Source organism: Ranitomeya imitator, chromosome 4 (assembly GCF_032444005.1).
Source record: "Ranitomeya imitator isolate aRanImi1 chromosome 4, aRanImi1.pri, whole genome shotgun sequence".
Taxonomy (NCBI): Eukaryota; Metazoa; Chordata; class Amphibia; order Anura; family Dendrobatidae; genus Ranitomeya; species Ranitomeya imitator.
The window spans coordinates 438447219-438469062 of record NC_091285.1 but is presented as its reverse complement, the minus strand read 5'-3'; the positions used below and the strand labels follow the sequence as shown (position 1 = coordinate 438469062).

The following is a 21844-nucleotide window of genomic DNA, read 5'->3' as shown; positions in this document are numbered from 1 at the left end:
TGCAGCAAAAACGCAGCGTTTTTGCCCTGCAGATTGATCAAATCAGCTGCGGAAAAATCCACAGAGGACCATTCTACGTGTGCACATACCCTAACAGCTCTGTGTTACACTAATCTGGTTGTGGAACCAGTCCTATGGCCATTTCCCCAATGAGTCCAAGGAGCTGTTTTTCAACACCGCAAGGCCAGGCCACATGTTGTGGGGTTACTGTGAGTAGCCTGCGTAGCCTAAAAGTGCTACTACATGGCCTGAAGCATCTCTAGACTTGTCGCCAATCGAAAACATCTGGGAATCATTGGCTGGAAATGACAAAGGCAGCTGCCAACAGCGGATCTTGATGATTCGCACACTCAAGTACATTCATTGTAGCAGAACACTCCCCATGCAACAAATATTAACTTCATTAATAGTAGCCAAGGTGTGTAAAGGTACCGTCACACTAAGCGACGCTGCAGCGATACCGACGATGTCGATCGCTGCAGCATCGCTGTTTGGTCGCTGGAGAGCTGTCACACAGACAGCTCTCCGGCCACCAACGATCCTGAAGTCCCCGGGTAACCAGGGTAAACATCGGGTTACTAAGCGCAGGGCCGTGCTTAGTAACCCGATGTTTACCCTGGTTACCGTTGTAAATGTAAAAAAACAAACACTACATACTTACATTCCCGGTGTCTGGTCAGGTCCCTCGCCTTCAGCTTCCAGCACTGACTGAGCGCCGGCCGTAAAGTACAGCGGTGACGTCACCGCTGTGCTTTGCTTTACGGCTGGCCGACGCTCACCAGTCAGTGCGGGAAGCTGAAGGCGAGGGACCTGACCAGACACCGGGAATGTAAGTATGTAGTGTTTGTTTTTTTACATTTACAACGGTAACAAGGGTAAACATCGGGTTACTAAGCGCGGCCCTGCGCTTAGTAACCCGATGTTTACCCTGGTTACCAGTGACGACATCGCTGAATCGGCGTCACACACGATGATTCAGTGAGGTCAGCGGGAGATCCAGCGACAAAATAAAGTGCTGGACTTTCCCCAGCGACCAACGATCTCCCAGCAGGGGCCTGATCGTTGGTCGCTGTCACACAACGATTTAGTTAACGATATCGTTGCTATGTCACAAAAAGCAACGATATCGTTAACGAAATCATTATGTGTGACGGTACCCTAAGTCATGATGGATACAGAAGAAATCAAGATGTTTTGAAAATTTTGCTTTCATTTTTTCATGATTTGAATATCATGAATGTGTTTATCGAATCTGTGATTTTCATAATTACCGGTAAATTGCTTTTTCTTCTTGGTGTTGCAATTTCAATGTTGAGAAGTGTAGAGGCATTCAATCACATTTGTAAATCAAGCAAAATATAAAATAAATTATCTTTTTAGCCAAAGATGATCTTGGATGTCTGCTTCTGCGGGATGATTGTTCAGTAAAGAATTCTCCTTTATCAGTTAATCAACAAGGTCTAACATCTATGTTCACCTTTACAGTTTTAGGCTGTGATAAATGCATCAAATAAAACAGTGCTGAAAAAAAGCTTTTTCGGCAATGAATGGCTGCTTTTAAAGGGAACAATATGCCAATCATAGAACACGCTAACTAGTTTACCATCTTTTCATACTTTTTTCTCTTAAATACAAGACATTTTAAATAGTAATGAGCAAACGTGCTCAGATAAGGTGTTATCGGAGAATGCTTGTGTGCGGAGTGTTTTCAGCGTGCTCAAAAAATATGTGCGAGTCCCCGCGCCTGCATGTCTCACGGCTGTTCCAACAGCTGCAACACATGTAGGGATTGCCAGTTTGGTAGGTAATCCCTGCATGTGTTTTGGCTGTTGAACAGCAGCGAGACATGCAGGCGCAGGAACTCGGGACATTTTTCGAGCACGCCGAAGACACTCGGTTAGCACACGAGCATGCTCTGATAATACCTTATTCAAGCACTTTCAGTCATCGCTAGTTTAATATAAAAAATCACTGACATATAGCAATGCGTGGAGCTATAGAAAGATGCTCCAAAATTTTTGGATTTACTAAACTTTTTTTCAGACCCCAGTATAAGGCCCTCTTGATCTACACTAAAAAACAAACAGAATTCTGTGGATCAAACACTTACCTCTACAAAGCTATTAGTTATTAAATGCTGATACTTTAATTTCACTTTTGAATCTGTGATTAAACGCCTGATGGAGAAAAGAGATCAAATAAGTTATAAGATCTAAATATCTTACATTTTAAAATATTTGGGTGGATCCAGGATAAGCCAAACTGGCTCATCGCCCTATCCATGGGAGAAATCTAGGAGAACACATCAGATCTTGGACACAGAAGCACAGGTAGGCTTCCATTAGCACTAGTTAATTGTAGCACATACATACTTTTGTCTATATACACGATTTTAAAAAGTAGTTGGGAGAAAATAATATCAACTGGTGACATGATGGCAGAGTGAACTGTGAATAAAAAGAGGAGCCCTCCACTGAAGACAAAAAGATACCTGTGATCCGCTACTCTGCTAAGCAACAGTCAGAAATGTGTTCAGTGGAATTATACATGAACCATTTCATCATCACTTGCTTAAGTGGCATTATTTTCCAGCACAAATAAAACATGACACCAAAGAAAATTATTTTGAGGCTGGAATCCACATGCAGTTTTAGAGTAGTTTGAGGTGCCATTTGTGATGCAGTATTTTGAGCCAAATTGGATCCAGCAGAAAGGAGAAAATACTTATTATTTTATTTCCAATTCCCATAGAGTCCAATACTGGTTTTGGGGGTTGCCCCGTTTCAAATATTTTTTCACCATAAAATAATTGCTTTGGATCTAGGAAAGGAAAAAAATAGGCAGGGTGTGAAATGCTTTTACACCATGTAAATTTATAATATGTGATGTAGCCAGGTCCTATTCTGACTGGATGACACCACCTTCAGCGAGGCTACTGCTCCGTCACATTCCTCCTCCGTAAATTGACCCAAACCTTACCCTCTTATCTCTGTTCTGTTGTTTTTCTAATAATAAAATTACTTTTTTTATATCATTATCAATTCTCTACCAGTTATGGTGTTCAAAGTTTAAACTTCAAGTAGATAAAAACCTGCAATGAGGATTGTCATCTAGCATAGGTGAAAATCAGTTCCAGTGTACATTTCAGATAAACCAGATACCTTTTCGTTAACACAACATTTTTCATGATGCCAGAGAAGTGGATTTCTTCTATTGCATGCCATACTAACAGCACCTGCTTAACACAGCAGCACAAGAGCTGACTGTGTAATTGTGGCCTGATAGAACCTAACCTGGTGACGAGTACCGTAGAAACAGAACAGATATCATAGTCAATATTATTCCCTTCATCTTTGTGAGTTTAATGGTATATTTTATCCGTCTATGTAAAATAGATTTAAAAAAAAGGTTACACACCCCTGTTAAAATGCTAAGTTTTGGTCTTGAAGAAAAATAATTTCAGAACTTTTTCCACCTTCAATATCATCTATAATCTGAACAATTCAATTGAAAAAAAAAAGTGTATATATTTTCAGGTCGAAAAAAGAAAAATATAGAACTAAAATAATGTGGGTACATAAATGTCCACACCCTTAAACTAATACAGTGTTGAAGTACCCTTTTAATTTATAACAGTATTCAGTCTTTTTGGATAAAAGTCTATCAGCATGACACATCTAGAATTGGCAATCTTGCAGTAGCATTCTGAATCTGTTGAAAGGTCATTCTCCTGTCCACAGATCTGAGCTCTGGGTGGGCCTTTCCAAAACTTTGATGATCTTCTAGTGAAGTCAATTTTTTTCTAATTTGGAGGCTTATGCTTAAAGTCGTGGTAATGCTGAAATTCATCTTTATCATTTTAGAAAAGGTATGACTGTTTTGTTGCAAAATTTGGAACGGTTCATAATTCACCATCCATCTGGACTAAAACCCCAGTTCCAGCTGCCAAAAAACAGCAACAGCCCCAAAGGATAATGCTGTCTCCACCATGCTTTATAGGGTGTAGGGTTTTTTTTTTTTTTTTTTTTTTTTTTTTTTAATTATTGCCAAAAAGTACAACCTAGGTCTTATCAGACCATAAGTTTTCCCACATGCTTTTGGCATTTTTAGGTTTGTAGATGTAATTTTGGCAAAACATAGCTGGGATTAAAAGTTTTTCTTTGAAAGAAAAGCCTTCCACCGTGCCACCCTATGCCACAGGCCAGACATATCAAAACTTGGGGAGATTGTTGTCACATGCGCTACACAACCAGTACTTGCAAAAATGTCTGCATCTCCTTTACTGATGTCGTAGACCTCTATTCAACCTTCCAGACTTATTAAACTTTTCTTCTAATTATTTTTTTGGGAGATACAGAGTTCTAGGAAAAGACAGTGTTCCATGGTATATCTAACGTCTTTGACATTTCTTTGTATTCGTCTCCTGACTGACAACTTTCAACAATGAGATCCTTTTCCTGTGCAGTAACCCATTTACAGACAATGGATTTTGCTGTAAAATGCAACTAAGAGAACGTCAGGAAAATCCTACTAGAACAGCTAAACTTTATAATATAATTTCTATAAATAATGGCAGCTATGTAATGACTATCATGAGAATAAATGTGATTGGAAAATTCTAAAGACCACATCCTGAATTTTAAGACCGTGTTCAACGCTATGCAACATTGTTTTAGTTTTCTTATTTTTATTTTCCCCTAAAAAATGGTTTCAATTTGTTTCTCAATGCATTTGTACAGATTATGAGTAGCATCAAAAGGTGGAAAAAGCTCTAAAATTATTTTTCTGGTTCTGTTTTTTTAACATGACAAAACTAACATTACACTGGGATGTGTAGACTTTTTATTTCCGCTGTGTGTACCGAAGTCTTAAATGAAAACTCAAAAGCTCTCTAAAGTTATTGCTTTTTATAAGTACCACTAGCATTTTTGACAGCAATAGGTCTACTAATAGCACCATTAACCATGAAATACTGTGGAAACATGACACCTATACCCCTATAAACAGTCTATTGGATACATCAGTATTGCTTCAAATAAGGATCTGCCGTAACCAGTGACATTCTAAGACCGTAGAAATGGGCACAACACAGAAGATCATTTAGTTTTTTTTAGCATACACACGTTTGTATCCGAGATGCTGTGAAAAAGAAAAACCCCCAAAAAAGTTGCTCCGTTTGGCTACTAGCAGCACTTAAAACACCGGACACAGAATCCGAAGACAGAGTCTGGCATGTTCAAGTATAATATGCTGCCCTTTCATCCTATTAAGCCGACAGGTTTGTACACATATAGCTTAAATATATTTTTATATTCAAACTGTATAAGAGACAAAGTCGCTCAACCTTATTTAATAGTTTCAGATAATATTTTGAACATTTAAGAAATACAATAAAATATATTAGCTCACCACTTACATTACTGTATTGTCATCAACTAAAATGTCGCAGCCATGAGCTGGGCAGGAGATGGTCTAAAGAAAAAAATACGTGAATGCAAAATAAGCTAAAGTAAGATAATAAAATATTTAAAACTATTAGCCTAAGTACAAAACAAAACCAGGAACTTTTTTTTTTTTAACTATTGTAAGAAGTGTAGAAAAAAAACAACAACATAATTAAAGACCAGATAATAGAAAAAATAACTACTAAAAAGGTCATTACCTGTCCCATTCCTTCCTCAATGATTTTGGTGGTTAAATATTCACCCCAGCACTGCACGCAGAACTTGTGACCACACTCAAGACCTGTGAAATACTGCAGAAAACACAAGGAGAGGGAAATGTTTCAAATACGCATGGAACAAAATTGTACCGAGTAGAAGAACTGAATCAATAATCTCTATACACCTGGAGCCTCCAAATCACAGGGCTGTGCATATTTTATCTTCAAGTAATAAATGCACTCTATTTGCGACAGAAGGCAAATATTGTGTTTAGTCTTTGGAAACTTGCAAACATTTCTTCTTGCGGTTTGGATACTTCAATCATCTAGTTTTGAAGAGTATGCTTGCTTCTACATTTTATCATATCCATATTTTCATCCAAAGGTACAAAAGCAAAAGGAAACTTCCTTAAAAGAAACAATAGTGCAGGTTTCCCAAACATACTCATGCATGGATTCACTTACCGTATACACTCGTGTATGAGCAGAGTTTTTCAGCACATTTTTTCGTGTGCTAAAAATATTCCCCCCTCCCCAGCTTAAACGAGTCATTGTCCTACAAAGACGGCGGGGAAGGGGTCACAGAGGCAGGAGCCAGCGGCTGTGGCTAAAGTCTGTGGCGCTGCTAAAGAGAAATGAATATTCACTGCACTGCCAATGAATATTCATTTCTCTTATAGCGCACACAGTTACAGCCACAGCTGTCAGCTTCCGGCCTACATCCTACTTACCTTTCCTGCGCGTTCTCGCTGCATCTCGTTCCGGAACCAGCAGCTCTTCCGGCCGAGCGATCACGTGGCCCCACTCGAGGATCGACCGAAACCCGAAACCCAATGCAAAGCCAATGGGAATTAATTTTTTTTTTTTCTCTCTCTCTCTCCCCCCCCCCCCCCCTCCGTCCGTCCCTGAGCTGAAAAGCTGGTGTTACACAGTGCAAATCGCTACAGTGCACAAGCGACAACATGGCGATAGGCGTCCACGCCCCTAAGACCTATGTCATCACTCTGCCCACGCCCCTTCATTGGCTGAAAAAAATGGCGCCAAGCGCGTCATACGAAACGCGACTTTGGCGCGAAAGTCGCGTACCGCATGGCCGACCCCACACAGGGATCGGGTCGGGTTTCATGAAACCCGACTTTGCCAAAAGTCGGCGACTTTTGAAAATGAACGATCCGTTTCGCTCAACCCTAGTAATGAATATTCACCCCTCTGCACTCCCATAGGCGTGGAGTGAATATATATATTTTTTTTTTATAGGAACCATACATACAAGGACGGGGATAAGGAGCCATGCATACAAGGACAGGGATGAGGAGCCATGCATACAAGGACAGGAATAAGGAGCCATGCATACAAGGACAGGGATAAAGAGCCATGCATACAAGTAAGGGGATAGGGAGCCAGGCATAGAAGGACAGGGATAAGGAGCCATGCATACCAGGATAGGGATGAGGTGACAATGCATACCTGGCTTATACTCAAGTCAATAAGTTTTCACAGCTTTTTGTGTCAAAATTAGGTGCCTCGGCTTATACTCGGGTTCACTTATAAAGTATATACGGTAATTAGAAATTATGATGCCTTCGGTTTTGACAGAGCAAAAGCCATCATATAGCTGCACAGCATTATTTCTGGACTGATTTTTTTTCTTCTATGACCAGGGTGGATTTGATTTAAATCTAACTGATTTAAATCACTAGTCAGTAAGGCTTGATTTAAATCAGTGATTTAAATCAAAGTTTCTACCTAACTGAATTTGACTCCGCAGAGGTCCCAGCCTCTTCTTCACGGCAAAAATGTTACAACATGAACAGAGTTGAGAAAAAGACCTTAATCCTATTGTTCTACAAACCTATGAATACAGAATCAACCCCTTCAATGCCAAGTCCAAGAAGTTAGACAATATGTTTCTGATTGTTTGGAGTGGAATAGATCTGCATAACACAAGAAGAATGTGAATCTGAGTGTGAGGAGGAGGAAGGGCAAGCAGACAAGAAAATGAAAGTGAAACTTTGAGCACAATACTGCAGCATAGCCACAGACAGACAAGTCTGGATCTGTTTGTGTGTACGATCTGAGGTTTATTACAGTCTTTCCTTATAATGGCAGCAGGCTGTAAAAGAGACCAAGTTTGGGAATATTTTAATGAAGCTCCTTCGCCTATCGGTAAGGCAGGCATGCGTGCAAAATGCAAACGATGCAACAAAGAGATGCAAGGCCTGGTGGCACGAATGAGGCAACATCATGAGAAGTGCGGTGATGAAGATGCTTGCCCTTCCTCCTCCTCACACTTAGATTCACGTTCTTCTTGTGTGGTGCAGATCTATTACACTCCAAACAATCAGAAACATATTGTCTAACTTCTTGGACTTGGCACTGAAGGGGTTGATTCTGTATTCATAGGTTTGCAGAACAATAGGATTAAGGTCTTTTTCTCAACTCTGTTCATGTTGTAACATTTTTGCTGTGAAGAAGAGGCAAGGACCTCTGCGGAGTCAAATTCAGTTTTGAGAACTGCGTAAGTAAAGCGAGCGTCTGTGATAATATAGGAGTATATGTAAGTGGTGCACCCCTGCACTAATCAGAAAAGGAAAGGGTGCAAAACCTGGCCAGTAAATGAACAATAGAAACAAGAAAGAAAACAGACTAGGCCAATAACGGTATGCACAACCATAAATTATATAAACATATCAAACAATTTTAATTTTAATTACACCTCAAAACAGGACATGTACAAGATAAAACCAATTAAAAAGGTCTGGATACAGGACCATATACCGTCACCCCTAAACATATGTGGCATAGATAGGTCTAACATATAGAAGGAATGTTACTACATAAATACAAAATATAAATATATATACATACACAATGTCTCTTGTCCACAGGATATTCTATCAGATCACAGAAAAAATACATAGTAACATAGTTAGTAAGGCCGAAAAAAGACATTTGTCCATCCAGTTCAGCCTATATTTTCCATCATAATAAATTCCCAGATCTACGTCCTTCTACATAACCTAATTGTATGATACAATATTGTTCTGCTCCAGGAAGACATCCAGGCCTCTCTTGAACCCCTCGACTGAGTTCGCCATCACCACCTCCTCAGGCAAGCAATTCCAGATTCTCACTGCCCTAACAGTAAAGAATCCTCTTCTATGTTGGTGGAAAAACCTTCTCTCCCCCAGACGCAAAGAATGCCCCCTTGTGCCCGTCACCTTCCTTGGTATAAACAGATCCTCAGCGAGATATTTGTATTGTCCCCTTATATACTTATACATGGTTATTAGATCGCCCCTCAGTCGTCTTTTTTCTAGACTAAATAATCCTAATTTCGCTAATCTATCTGGGTATTGTAGTTCTCCCATCCCCTTTATTAATTTTGTTGCCCTCCTTTGTACTCTCTCTAGTTCCATTATATCCTTCCTGAGCACCGGCACCCAAAACTGGACACAGTACTCCATGTGCGGTCTAACTAGGGATTTGTACAGAGGCAGTATAATGCTCTCATCATGTGTATCCAGACCTCTTTTAATGCACCCCATGATCCTGTTTGCCTTGGCAGCTGCTGCCTGGCACTGGCTGCTCCAGGTAAGTTTATCATTAACTAGGATCCCCAAGTCCTTCTCCCTGTCAGATTTACCCAGTGGTTTCCCATTCAGTGTGTAATGGTGACATTGATTCCTTCTTCCCATGTGTATAACCTTACATTTATCATTGTTAAACCTCATCTGCCACCTTTCAGCCCAAGTTTCCAACTTATCCAGATCCATCTGTAGCAGAATACTATCTTCTCTTGTATTAACTGCTTTACATAGTTTTGTATCATCTGCAAATATCGATATTTTACTGTGTAAACCTTCTACCAGATCATTAATGAATATGTTGAAGAGAACAGGTCCCAATACTGACCCCTGCGGTACCCCACTGGTCACAGCGACCCAGTTAGAGACTATACCATTTATAACCACCCTCTGCTTTCTATCACTAAGCCAGTTACTAACCCATTTACACACAATTTCCCCCAGACCAAGCATTCTCATTTTGTGTACCAACCTCTTGTGCGGCACGGTATCAAACGCTTTGGAAAAATCGAGATATACCACATCCAATGACTCACCGTGGTCCAGCCTATAGCTTACCTCTTCATAAAAACTGATTAGATTGGTTTGACAGGAGCGATTTCTCATAAACCCATGCTGATATGGAGTTAAACAGTTATTCTCATTGAGATAATCCAGAATAACATCCCTCAGAAACCCTTCAAATATTTTACCAACAATAGAGGTTAGACTTAGTGGCCTATAATTTCCAGGTTCACTTTTAGAGCCCTTTTTGAATATTGGCACCACATTTGCTATGCGCCAATCCTGCGGAACAGACCCTGTCGCTATAGAGTCCCTAAAAATAAGAAATAATGGTTTATCTATTACATTACTTAGTTCTCTTAGTACTCGTGGGTGTATGTCATCCGGACCCGGAGATTTATCTATTTTAATCTTATTTAGCCGGTTTCGCACACTACAGGAACATAATATAACATATACTCAGAAAATAAAGTGAGCCAAACCCAGCATACCAAATGGCAAATAATTATAGTAATTTTCTCCTATGTAATAATGTGGTCATATGTCAGGATAAGTATGCTCATATATGGCGGTGATAATGTCATAAACAAATATGTCCCTCATGACCCTGATAGGACTCAGAATACTCCAAGCCACAACCAGGTGTGTGGCAAATATCCCACAAAAGTGCAAGAAAACAGGCAAAATATGCTATCCCTAGATTTTCAATATGGGCACACAGTGAGACCATAGTATAACGTCCCAGCGGTATACCTGTGGCACCAATAGTCAGCAAAAGTGTGGCATGAATAGCGATGCCTGAAGAGGACAAGAGACAAATGAAGGGGTGAGGCAGCAAGCCCCACGCGTATCGCTGCAAGCGCAGCATCGTCAGGGGAAGTCATTTGTCTCTTGTCCTCTTCAGGCATCGCTATTCATGCCACACTTTTGCTGACTATTGGTGCCACAGGTATACCGCTGGGACGTTATACTATGGTCTCACTGTGTGCCCATATTGAAAATCTAGGGATAGCATATTTTGCCTGTTTTCTTGCACTTTTGTGGGATATTTGCCACACACCTGGTTGTGGCTTGGAGTATTCTGAGTCCTATCAGGGTCATGAGGGACATATTTGTTTATGACATTATCACCGCCATATATGAGCATACTTATCCTGACATATGACCACATTATTACATAGGAGAAAATTACTATAATTATTTGCCATTTGGTATGCTGGGTTTGGCTCACTTTATTTTCTGAGTATACAGTTAGGTCCATATATATTTGGACAGAGACAACATTTTTCTAATTTTGGTTATAGACATTACCACAATGAATTTTAAACAAAACAATTTAGATGCAGTTGAAGTACAGACTTTCAGCTTTCATTTGAGGGTATCCACATTAAAATTGGATGAAGGGTTTAGGAGTTTCAGCTCCTTAACATGTGCCACCCCTGTTTTTAAAGGGACCAAAAGTAATTGGACAGATTCAATAATTTTAAATAAAATGTTCATTTTTAGTACTTGGTTGAAAACCCTTTGTTGGCAATGACTGCCTGAAGTCTTGAACTCATGGACATCACCAGACGCTGTGTTTCCTCCTTTTTGATGTTCTGCCCGGCCTACACTACAGTGGTTTTCAGTTGCTGTTTGTTTGTGGGCCTTTCTGTCTGAAGTTTAGTCTTTAACAAGTGAAATACATGCTCAATTGGGTTGAGATCAGATGACTCACTTGGCCATTCAAGAATATTCCACTTCTTTGCTTTAATAAACTCCTGGGTTGCTTTGGCTTTATGTTTTGGGTCATTGTCCATCTGTAGTATGAAGCGACGACCGATCAGTTTGGCTGCATTTGGCTGGATCTGAGCACACAGTATGGCTCTGAACACCTCAGAATTAATTCGGCTGCTTCTGTCCTGTGTCACATCATCAATAAACACTAGTGACCCAGTGCCACTGGCAGCCATGCATGCCCAAGCCATCACACTGCCTCCGCCGTGTTTTACAGATGATGTGGTATGCTATGGATCATGAGCTGTACCACGCCTTCGCCATACTTTTCTCTTTCCATCATTCTGGTACAGGTTGATCTTGGTTTCATCTGGCCAAAAAATGTTATTCCAGAACTGCGCTGGCTTTTTTAGATGTTTTTTAGCAAAGTCCAGTCTAGAGTTTTTATTCTTGATGCTTATGAGTGGCTTGCACCATGCAGTGAACCCTCTGTATTTACTTTCATGCAGTCTTCTCTTTATGGTGGATTTGGATATTGATACGCCGACCTCCTGGAGAGTGTTGTTCACTTGGTTGGCTGTTGTGAAGGGGTTTCTCTTCATCATGGAGATTATTCTGCGATCATCCACCACTGTTGTCTTCCGTGGTGGCCCAGGTCTTTTTGCATTGATGAGTTCACCAGTGCTTTCTTTCTTTCTCAGGATGTACCAAATTGTAGATTTTGCCACTCCTAATATTGTAGCAATTTCTCGGATGGGTTTTTTCTGTTTTCAAAGCTTTAGGATGGCTTGTTTCACCTGCATGGAGAGCTCCTTTGACCTCATGTTTACTTCACAGCAAAACCTTCCAAATGTAAGCACCACACCTCAAATCAACTCCAGGCCTTATATCTGCTTAACTGAGAATGACATAACGAAGGGATGGCCCACACCTGTCCATGAAATAGCCTTGGAGTCAATTGTCCAATTACTTGTGGTCCCTTTAAAAACAGGGTGGCACATGTTAAGGAGCTGAAACTCCTAAACCCCTCATCCAATTTTAATGTGGATACCCTCAAATGAAAGCTAAAAGTCTCAACTTAAACTGCATATAAATTGTTTTGTTTAAAATTCATTGTGGTAATATCTATAACCAAAATTAGAAAAATGTTGTCTCTGTCCAAATATATATGGACCTAACTGTATGTTATATTATGTTCCTGTATTTTTTCTGTGATCTGATAGAATATCCTGTGGACAAGAGACATTGTGTATGTATATATATTTATATTTTGTATTTATGTAGTAACATTCCTTCTATATGTTAGACCTATCTATGCCACATATGTTTAGGGGTGACGGTATATGGTCCTGTATCCAGACCTTTTTAATTGGTTTTATCTTGTACATGTCCTGTTTTGAGGTGTAATTAAAATTAAAATTGTTTGATATGTTTATATAATTTATGGTTGTGCATACCGTTATTGGCCTAGTCTGTTTTCTTTCTTGTTTCTATTGTGATAATATAGGAGAGAAACTGCCCACTAATCCTACAGAAACCTCTGGAAGAGCATGGCATTGTGAATGTTACACATGTACAGCCTTTATTCTACTGAGTTAAACAACTCAGCTTTATCTCATGATGGAAGAACCTTTGGATGGTAAAATATTTTCCTCAAAAAGCAGTTTATTGAAAAAAATCTGATTTAAATAAAAAAAATCCGTTTTAAATTAAAAAAAATCCGATTTAAATAAAAAAAATCCGATTTAAATAAAAAAAAATCCGATTTTTTGATTTAAAAAAAAAAAACATTGATTTTTATCCACCCTGTCTATGACATATGATGGATCTCTTCTCTACTTTGATGGCGAACAACTTTCTTCTCAGCATCAGCAGTTGTGCTCTCCTCTCTGTACACTCAAACACAGCCTATAAGAGCTCTCTCCCACCTACAACCTTTTTTTATGTTATTTCCACCATATCTACAGCGTCTGTGACCTGTCGTCCCAGTAGACTTAGATGCTTTCTAGGAGCAGTGCACTGCCGGATACATTTTAGAATCTGCAGTGCCATTAAGTAGGTGAAGTTTACACAGACTACACAACGGCAAAACGGTAGGAAACCTTTAATGAAGATTATTTAAACTGTTTAACCCTTCATGACCCAGCCTATTTTGACCTTAAAGACCTTGCCGTTTTTTGCAATTCTGACCAGTGTCCCTTTATGAGGTAATAACTCAGGAACGCTTCAACGGATCCTAGCGGTTCGGAGATTGTTTTTTCGTGACATATTGGGCTTCATGTTAGTGGTAAATTTAGGTCAATAAATTATGCGTTTATTTGTGATAAAAATGGAAATTTGGCGAAAATTTTGAAAATTTCGCAATTTTCACATTTTGAATTTTTATTCTGTTAAACCAGAGAGTTATGTGACAAAAAATAGTTAATAAATAACATTTCCCACATGTATACTTTACATCAGCACAATTTTGGAAACAAAATTTTTTTTTGCTAGGAAGTTATAAGGGTTAAAATTTGACCAGCGATTTCTCATTTTTACAACGAAATTTACAAAACCATTTTTTTTAGGGACCACCTCACATTTGAAATCAGTTTGAGGGGTCTATATGGCTGAAAGTACCCAAAAGTGACACCATTCTAAAAAAAGCACCCCTCAAGGTACTCAAAACCACATTCAAGAAGTTTATTAACCCTTCAGGTGCTTCACAGCAGCAGAAGCAACATGGAAGAAAAAAATGAACATTTAACTTTTTAGTCACAAAAATTATCTTTTAGCAACAATTTTTTTATTTTCCCAATGGTAAAAGGAGAAACTGAACCACGAAAGTTGTTGTCCAATTTGTCCTGAGTACGCTGATACCTCATATGTGGGGGTAAACCACTGTTTGGGCGCACGGCAGGGCTTGGAAGGGAAGGAGCGCCATTTGACTTTTTGAATGAAAAATTGGCTCCACTCTTTAGCGGACACCATGTCACATTTGGAGAGCCCCCGTGTGCCTAAAAATTGGAGCTCCCCCATAAGTGACCCCATTTTGGAAACTAGACGCCCCAAGGAACTTATCTAGATGCATAGTGAGCACTTTGAACCCCCAGGTGCTTCACAAATTGATCTGTAAAAATTAAAAAGTACTTTTTTTTCACAAAAAAATTATTTTCGCCTTAATTTTTTCATTTTCACATGGGCAATAGGATAAAATGGATCATAAAATTTGTTGGGCAATTTCTCCCGAGTACGCCAATACCTCATATGTTGGAGTAAACCACTGTTTGGGCACACGGCAGGGCTCGGAAGGGAAGGCGCGCCATTTGACTTTTTGAATGGAAAATTAGCTCCAATTGTTAGCGGACACCATGTTGCGTTTGGAGAGCCCCTGTGTGCCTAAACATTGGAGCTCCCCCACAAGTGACCTCATTTTGGAAACTAGACCCCCCAAGGAACTTATCTAGATGCATATTGAGCACTTTAAACCCCCAGGTGCTTCACAGAAGTTTATAACGCAGAGCCATGAAAATAAAAAATAAAATTTATTTTCTCAAAAATGATCTTTTAGCCTGCAATTTTTTATTTTCCCAAGGGTAACAGGAGAAATTTGACCCCAATATTTGTTGTCCAGTTTCTCCTGAGTACGCTGATACCCCATATGTGGGGGTAAACCACTGTTTGGGCACATGCCGGGGCTCGGAATTGAAGTAGTGACGTTTTGAAATGCAGACTTTGATGGAATGCTCTGTGGGCGTCACGTTGCGTTTGCAGAGCCCCTGATGTGGCTTAACAGTAGAAACCCCCCATAAGTGACCCCATTTTGGAAACTAGACCCCGAAAGGAACTTATCTAGATGTGTGGTGAGCACTTTGAACCCCCAAGTGCTTCACAGAAGTTTATAATGCAGAGCCGTGAAAATAATAAATACGTTTTCTTTCCTCAAAAATAATTATTTAGCCCAGAATTTTTTAATTTTCCCAAGGGTAACAGGAGAAATTTGACCCCAATATTTGTTGTCCAGTTTCTCCTGAGTACGGTGATACCCCATATGTGGGGGTAAACTACTGTTTGGGCACATGCCGGGGCTCGGAATTGAAGTAGTGACGTTTTGAAATGCGGACTTTGATGGAATGTTCTGCGGGCGTCACGTTGCGTTTGCAGAGCCCCTGATGTGGCTAAACAGTAGAAACCCCCCACAAGTGACCCCATTTTAGAAACTAGACCCCCCAAGGAACTTATCTAGATGTGTGGTGAGCACTTTGATCCCCCAAGTGCTTCACAGACGTTTACAACGCAGAGCCGTGAAAATAAAAAATCATTTTTCTTTCCTCAAAAATGATGTTTTAGCAAGCATTTTTTTTTATTTTCAGAAGGGTAACAGGAGAAATTGGACCCCAGTAATTGTTGCACAGTTTATCCTGAGTATGCTGGTACCCAATATGTGGGGGTAAACCACTGTTTGGGCGCACGTCGGGGCTCGGAAGTGAGGGAGCACCATTTGACTTTTTGAATACGAGATTGGTTGGAATCAATGGTGGCGCCATGTTGCGTTTGGAGACCCCTGATGTGCCTTAACAGTGGAAACCCCTCAATTCTACCTCCAACACTAACCCCCCCACACCCCTAACCCTAATCCCAACTGTAGCCATAACCCTAATCACATCCCTAACCACAACCCTAATTCCAACCCTAACCCTAAGGCCATGTGCCCACGTTGCGGATTCGTGTGAGATTTTTCAGCATCATTTTTGAAAAATCCGCGGGTAAAAGGCACTGCGTTTTACCTGCGGATTTTCCACGGATTTCCAGTGTTTTTTGTGCGGATTTCACCTGCAGATTCCTATAGAGGAACAGGTGACAGGTGGTATTTTCCGCACCATGGGCACAGCGGATTTGGTTTTCCATAGGTTTGCATGGTACCGTAAACCTGATGGAACACTGCTGCGGATCCGCAGCCAAATCCGCACCGTGTGCACAAAGCCTAATTCTAAAGGTATGTGCACACGCTGCGGAAAATGCTGCGGATCCGCAGCAGTTTCCCATTAGTTTACAGTTCAATGTAAACCTATGGGAAACAAAAATCGCTGTACACATGGTGCGGAAAAACTGCACGGAAACGCAGCGGTTTACATTCCGCAGCATGTCACTTGTTTCTGCGGATTCCGCAGCGGTTTTACAACTGCTCCAATAGAAAATCGCAGTTGTAAAACCGCAGTGAAATGCGCAGAAAAAACGCGGTAAATCCGCCATAAATCCGCAGCGGTTTAGCACTGCGGATTTATCAAATCCGCAGCGGAAAAATCCGCAGAGGACCAGAATACATGTGCACATACCGAAACCCTAGCCCTAACCCTACCCCTAACCCTAGCGCTAACCCTAGCCCTAACCCTACCCCTAACGTTAGTGGGGGAAAAAAAAAATTCTTTATTTTTTTTATTGTCCCTACCTATGGGGGTGACAAAGGGGGGGGGGGGTCATTTATTATTTTTTTTATTTTGATCACTGAGATATAATCTATCTCAGTGATCAAAATGCACTTTGGAACAAATCTGCCGGCCGGCAGATTCGGCGAGCGCACTGCGCATGCGCCCGCCATTTTGGAAGCTGGCGTCGCCCAGGGAGAAGACAGACGGACCCTGGCAGGATCGGTAAGTATGATGGGGTGGCGGGGGAGCACGGGGGGGGGTTCTCGGAGCATGGGGGGGTGGATCGGAGCGTGGGAGGGGTGGAACGAAGCACGGGGGTGGTGGAACGGAGCACGGGGGGGTGTGGAACGGAGCACGGGGGGTGGAACGGAGCACGGGGGGGTGGATCGGAGTGCAGGGGGGGTGATTGGAGCACGGGGGGGGGGTGATTGGAGCACGGGGGTGAGCGGACAAGAGCACGGGGGGAGCAGAGCACAGGACGGAGGGGAGCCGGAGCAGTGTACCGGACAGATCGGGGGGCTGGGGGGGCGATCGGTGGGGTGGGGTGGGGTGGGGGCACATTAGTGTTTCCAGCCATGGCCGATGATATTGCAGCATCGGCCATGGCTGGATTGTAATATTTCACCAGTTATAATAGGTGAAATATTACAAATCGCTCTGATTGGCAGTTTCACTTTCAACAGCCAATCAGAGCGATCGTAGCTACGGGGGGGTGAAGCCACCCCCCCCCCCCCCTTCCTGGGCTAAACTACCACTCCCCCTGTCCCTGCAGATCGGGTGAAATGGGAGTTAACCCTTTCACCCGATCTGCAGCGACGCGATCTTTCCATGACGCCACATAGGCGTCATGGGTCGGATTGGCACCGACTTTCATGACGCCTACGTGGCGTCAAAGGTCGGGAAGGGGTTAATAAGTTGCCTCACAGTTTCTAATCACTGTACTAGATTTTCAAGCCCTAATCGAATGTGCCGCTTTCCATTAGGATGTGAAAAGGCGTCCTGGATCATGATTGTTCCCACTCTCTCACCTAGCTCAATCCCCGCTGCATGCAGGAATACAGCAGCAAGGAATGAACAGTGTTTGTTGTCCAAAACACAAGTGTTAACTCCTTACGATTAGCAAAAGCACATTAAGATTGCATATAAATAAAATCCATCGAGTTGAAAGATCAATACACTATAACTACAGAATCTAGGTTTTTGCATAAACTTTACTATTCTGCCAAATTTTATCAACACTCCATAATGGATATATACTGTATATACTCCAGTATAAGTGGAGGCACCTAATTTTACCACAAAAAACTGGGAAAACGTTTTGACTCGCGTATAAGAGGGGCATGCATGGCCCACTCATCCCCCATCCTGGTCTGCATGGCCCCCTCATCCCCGTCCTGGTCTGCATGGCCCCCTCATCCCCGTCCTGGTCTGCATGGCCCCCTCATCCCCGTCCTGGTCAGCATGGCCCCCTCATCCCCGTCCTGGTCAGCATGGCCCCCTCATCCCCGTCCTGGTCTGCATGGCCCCCTCATCCCCGTCCTGGTCTGCATGGCCCCCTCATCCCCGTCCTGGTCTGCATGGCCCCCTCATCCCCGTCCTGGTCTGCATGGCCCCCTCATCCCCGTCCTGGTCTGCATGGCCCCCTCATCCCCGTCCTGGTCTGCATGGCCCCCTCATCCCCGTCCTGGTCTGCATGGCCCCCTCATCCCCGTCCTGGTCTGCATGGCCCCCTCATCCCCGTCCTGGTCTGCATGGCCCCCTCATCCCCATCCTGGTCTGCATGGCCCCCTCATCCCCATCCTGGTCTGCATGGCCCCCTCATCCCCATCCTGGTCTGCATGGCCCCCTCATCCCCATCCTGGTCTGCATGGCCCCCTCATCCCCATCCTGGTCTGCATGGCCCCCTCATCCCCATCCTGGTCTGCATGGCCCCCTCATCCCCATCCTGGTCTGCATGGCCCCCTCATCCCCATCCTGGTCTGCATGGCCCCCTCATCCCCATCCTGGTCTGCATGGCCCCCTCATCCCCATCCTGGTCTGCATGGCCCCCTCATCCCCATCCTGGTCTGCATGGCCCCCTCATCCCCATCCTGGTCTGCATGGCCCCCTCATCCCCATCCTGGTCTGCATGGCCCCCTCATCCCCATCCTGGTCTGCATGGCCCCCTCATCCCCATCCTGGTCTGCATGGCCCCCTCATCCCCATCCTGGTCTGCATGGCCCCCTCATCCCCATCCTGGTCTGCATGGCCCCCTCATCCCCATCCTGGTCTGCATGGCCCCCTCATCCCCATCCTGGTCTGCATGGCCCCCTCATCCCCATCCTGGTCTGCATGGCCCCCTCATCCCCATCCTGGTCTGCATGGCCCCCTCATCCCCATCCTGGTCTGCATGGCCCCCTCATCCCCATCCTGGTCTGCATGGCCCCCTCATCCCCATCCTGGTCTGCATGGCCCCCTCATCCCCATCCTGGTCTGCATGGCCCCCTCATCCCCATCCTGGTCTGCATGGCCCCCTCATCCCCATCCTGGTCTGCATGGCCCCCTCATCCCCATCCTCGTCTGCATGGCTCCCTCATCCCCATCCTGGTATGAATAGATCCTCATCCCCATCCTGGTATGAATACTGTAGCTCCTCATCCCCATCCTGGTCTGCACGGCTCCCTCATCTCCATCCTGGTCTGCAGGGCCCCCTCATCCCCGTCCTGGTCTGCAGGGCCCCCTCATCCCCGTCCTGGTCTGCATGGCCCCCTCATTCCCATCCTGGTCTGCATGGCTCCTCACCCCCATCCTGGTTTGCATGGCCCCCTCATCCCCATCCTGGTCTGCACGGCTCCCTCATCCCCATCCTGGTCTGCACGGCTCCCTCATCCCCATCCTGGTCTGCACGACTTCCTCATCCCCATCCTGGTCTGCATGGCCCCCTCATCCCCATCCTGGTCTGCATGGCCCCCTCATCCCCATCCTGGTCTGCATGGCCCCCTCATCCCCATCCTGGTCTGCATGGCCCCCTCATCCCCATCCTGGTATGCATAGCTCCTCATCCCCATCCTGGTCTGCATGGCCCCCTCATCCCCATCCTTGTCTGCACGGCTCCCTCATCCCCATCTTGGTATGAATAGATCCTCATCCCCATCCTGGTATGAATACTGTAGCTCCTCATCCCCATCCTGGTATGAATACTGTAGCTCCTCATCCCCATCCTGGTCTGCACGGCTCCCTCATCCCCATCCTGGTCTGCATGGCCCCCTCATCCCCGTCCTGGTCTGCATGGCCCCCTCATTCCCATCCTGGTCTGCATGGCTCCTCCTCCCCATTCTGGTATGAATAGATCCTCATCCCCATCCTGGTATGAATACTGTAGCTCCTCATCCCCATCCTGGTCTGCACGGCTCCCTCATCCCCATCCTGGTCTGCACGGCTCCCTCATTCCCATCCTGGTCTGCATGGCTCCTCATCCCCATCCTGGTATGAATAGATCCTCATCCTGGTATGAATACTGTAGCTCCTCATCCCCATCCTGGTCTGCACGGCTCCCTCATCCCCATCCTGGTCTGCACGGCTCCCTCATTCCCATCCTGGTCTGCATGGCTCCTCATCCCCATCCTGGTATGAATAGATCCTCATCCCCATCCTGGTATGAATACTGTAGCTCCTCATCCCCATCCTGGTCTGCACGGCTCCCTCATCCCCATCCTGGTATGCACGGCCCCCTCATCCCCATCCTGGTATGCATGGCTCCTCATCCCCATCCTGGTATGCATGGCTCCTCATTCCCATCCTGGTGTGCATGGTGTGCATGGCTCATCCTGTAAGGTATGGCTCCTCATCCCCATCATGGTCACTGATTTTCCACATTTTTTTTATTTTTAGGAAAAATAAACCAATTTCAAAACTACACCCACAAAGCGGTCAAAACCACATTCAAGAAGTTTATTAACCCTTTAGTTGTTTCACAGAAATTAAAAATGTGGAAAGAAAAAATGAAAATTGCCATCCTTCACACAAAAATGTTGCTATAACCCCAAATTTTTCATTTTCACAAGGGTAACAGGAGAAAATGGACAGTACAATTTGTTGTGCAATTTCTCCCGAGTACACCTCACCTCATATGTGGTGCAAAACTTCTGTTTAGGAGCGTCCAGCAGGGTTTGGAAGGGAAGGTGCACTATTTGACTTTTGAAGAGTAAAACTAGCTGGAATAGAGAGCGGATGCCATGTCGTGTTTGCAGAACGGACTGATGTGCCTAAATAATGGCAACCTCCACAAGTGACCCTATTTTAGGAACTACACCCCTCAAGGAATTTATCTAGAGGTGTGGTGAGCACCTTGAACCCACAGGTGATTCATTGAATTTTAAAATATTAGACTGGAAAAATCAAAAATGTTTCATTTTCATAAAGGTAACAAGAGAAGATGAACTGCCAAATTTGTAGTGAAATTGCTTGAGTAGATCGATGCCCCATATGTTTGAGAAAAGAACTGTTCAGGCACACGGGAAAGCTACACAAGAAAGGAGTGTTGTTTTGGGAAGCGCTTGTGGACACTGTTGGGTGCATATGTTTGGGCGGTATACGCCCTGTCAGGATGGATCCCAAAGCACCTGTCCTCCATAAGGACACATTTTATTTCACTTATTTTTTTTTTTTTTACTTGGTCCCAGGATGGGACATCAATTTTATCTGCCCTGATCTAATAGTCTCCAATGCTTTTACTTTGCAGAGCATTAGACCAGTTAATCAAACAAAGGCAGGAGGCATGTTAGGTCCAGCTCTCCATGGGACCTTACAGGCCACCATACCTGGGTGACCCTGGGGCCATTTTTCGGCTTAGTGTCACCATGGAGACCATCAGCATGATGCAATCATGTGCTGATAGGAGCAGAGAGGGAGCCCACTTACGGTACTCTGTAAGCAGATCGATGCCACTATCAGTACAGGCAGCGGCATCAGAGGCGTTAAACGCTCGT

At 43.7% G+C, this 21844-nt stretch overlaps 1 protein-coding gene across 1 annotated transcript in view; it reads right to left on the bottom strand.

Annotated features, from left to right (window-relative positions):
* Positions 1 to 21844, bottom strand: part of ARIH1 (ariadne RBR E3 ubiquitin protein ligase 1) — a 132705-nt gene that overhangs the window by 59483 nt on the left and 51378 nt on the right. Inside the window, exons 4-6 of the mRNA XM_069765623.1 lie at positions 5663 to 5755; positions 5417 to 5472; positions 2111 to 2177 (exon numbers count right to left, since the gene is read on the bottom strand). Of these exons, the coding sequence (XP_069621724.1) occupies positions 2111 to 2177; positions 5417 to 5472; positions 5663 to 5755 (216 nt within the window). The remainder of the gene's footprint in view (positions 1 to 2110; positions 2178 to 5416; positions 5473 to 5662; positions 5756 to 21844) is intronic.